At 55.1% G+C, this 2,500-nt stretch overlaps 1 protein-coding gene across 1 annotated transcript in view; it reads left to right on the top strand.

The window, feature by feature from the left end:
* Positions 1 to 2,500, top strand: part of itgb4 (integrin, beta 4) — a 26,277-nt gene that overhangs the window by 1,525 nt on the left and 22,252 nt on the right. The window contains 1 exon segment of the mRNA XM_046872149.1: positions 262 to 342. Within this exon segment, the coding sequence (XP_046728105.1) occupies positions 262 to 342 (81 nt within the window).

Below are 2,500 nucleotides of genomic sequence, written 5' to 3' on the forward strand. Positions count from 1 at the left end.
CATTTTACATTGTTTACATTGTTATTAATATTATTATTATTGTTGTTGTTGTTGTTGTTATTTACACTTTTGTTTATGATATTATTTACTTATTCATTAAAGATAATTAAAACAATTCATTATTATATTAAATTTAGTTGGACATTTGATAGATGATGGTGTTTAGAGGTAACTGATACCTGATGTTTTTGCCCTGGGCATTAGTCTGTGTCACATGACCAGTGGTCAGATCTGATTAAGGGTATTTTATTTATGTCACAGCCAATCGCTGTGCAGCGAGTAAAGCAACCAGCTGCTCTGCGTGTCTGCAGACCGGATTTGGCTGCATACTGCTCTGATGAGGTGAGTTTACCTGCCCCCAACCCCTGCCTCATCACCTGCCCCCAACCCCTGCCTCATCACCTGCCCCCAACCCCTGCCTCATCACCTGCCCCCAACCCCTGCCTCATCACCTGCCCCCAACACATCACCTGCCCCATCACCTGCCCCCAACACATCACCTGCCCCATCACCTGCCCCAACACCACCTGCCCCCAACACATCACCTGCCCCAACACATCACCTGCCCCAACACATCACCTGCCCCATCACCTGCCCCCAACACATCACCTGCCCCATCACCTGCCGCAACACATCACCTGCCCCATCACCTGCCCCCAACACATCACCTGCCCCATCACCTGCCCCATCACCTGCCCCATCACCTGCCCCAACACATCACCTGCCCCATCACCTGCTCCATCACCTGCCCCATCACCTGCCCCAACACATCACCTGCCCCATCACCTGCCCCAACACATCACCTGCCCCATCACCTGCCCCAACACATCACCTGCCTCATCACCTGCCCCAACACATTACCTGCCCCATCACCTGCCCCAACACATCACCTGCCCCATCACCTGCCCCAACACATCACCTGCCCCATCACCTGCTCCATCACCTGCCCCAACACATCACCTGCCCCATTACCTGCCCTCAACACATCACCTGCCCCTAACACATTACCTGCCCCATCACCTGCCCTCAACACATCACCTGCCCCTAACACATCACCTGCCCCTAACACATCACTTGCCCCAACCCATCACCTGCCCCTAACACATCACCTGCCCCAACACATCACCTGCCTCATCACCTGCCCCAACACATCACCTGCCCCATCACCTGCCCTTAACACATCACCTGTCCCCAACACATCACCTGCCCCATCACCTGCCCCAACACATCATCTGCCCCAACACATCACCTGCCCTCAACACATCATCTGCCCCAACACATCACCTGCCTCAACACATCACCTGCCCCATCACCTGCCCCCAACACATCGCCTGCCCCATCACCTGCCCCCAACACATCACTTGCCCCCAACACATCACCTGCCCCAACACATCACCTGCCCCATTACCTGCTTCCAACACATCACCTGCCTCCAACACATCACCTGCCCCAACACATCACCTGCCCCCAACACATCAACTGCCCCACATCACCTACCCCAAACACATCACCTGCCCCATCACCTGCCCCAACACATCACCTGCCCCATCACCTGCCCCACCACACCCACTCCCCATCACCTGCCCCACCACACTCCACTCCATCACCTGCCCCCAACACATCACCTGCCCCACCACACTCCACTCCCCATCACCTGCCCCAACATCACCTGCCCCATCACCTGCCCCAACACATCACCTGCCCCAACATCACCTGCCCCAACACATCACTTGCCCCAACCCATCACCTGCCCCTAACACATCACCTGCCCCAACACATCACCTGCCTCATCACCTGCCCCAACACATCACCTGCCCCATCACCTGCCCTTAACACATCACCTGTCCCCAACACATCACCTGCCCCATCACCTGCCCCAACACATCATCTGCCCCAACACATCACCTGCCCTCAACACATCATCTGCCCCAACACATCACCTGCCCTCAACACATCACCTGCCCCATCACCTGCCCCAACACATCGCCTGCCCCATCACCTGCCCCAACACATCACTTGCCCCCAACACATCACCTGCCCCAACACATCACCTGCCCCATTACCTGCTTCCAACACATCACCTGCCTCCAACACATCACCTGCCCCAACACATCACCTGCCCCAACACATCAACTGCCCCACATCACCTGCCCCAACACATCAACTGCCCCATCATCTGCCCCAACACATTACCTGCCCCAACACATCACCTGACCCATCACCTGCCCCTAACACATCACCTGTCCCCAACACATCAACTGCCCCATCATCTGCCCCTAACACATCACCTGCCCCTAACACATCACCTGCCCTATCACCTGCCCCAACACAATACAACACAACACAACACAACACAACACAACACAACACAACACAACACAACACCTGTTTCTTAAACAACACCTGCCCCCAACAAAACACTCTTCCTAACACCTGAAAGGCCCTGGGTTACTGATTAGAAGGTCATAGGTTCAGGCCCCTGCACCACTGCTACTGCTGT

This window comes from Silurus meridionalis, chromosome 17, assembly GCF_014805685.1.
Source record: "Silurus meridionalis isolate SWU-2019-XX chromosome 17, ASM1480568v1, whole genome shotgun sequence".
NCBI classification, from domain to species: domain Eukaryota; kingdom Metazoa; phylum Chordata; class Actinopteri; order Siluriformes; family Siluridae; genus Silurus; species Silurus meridionalis.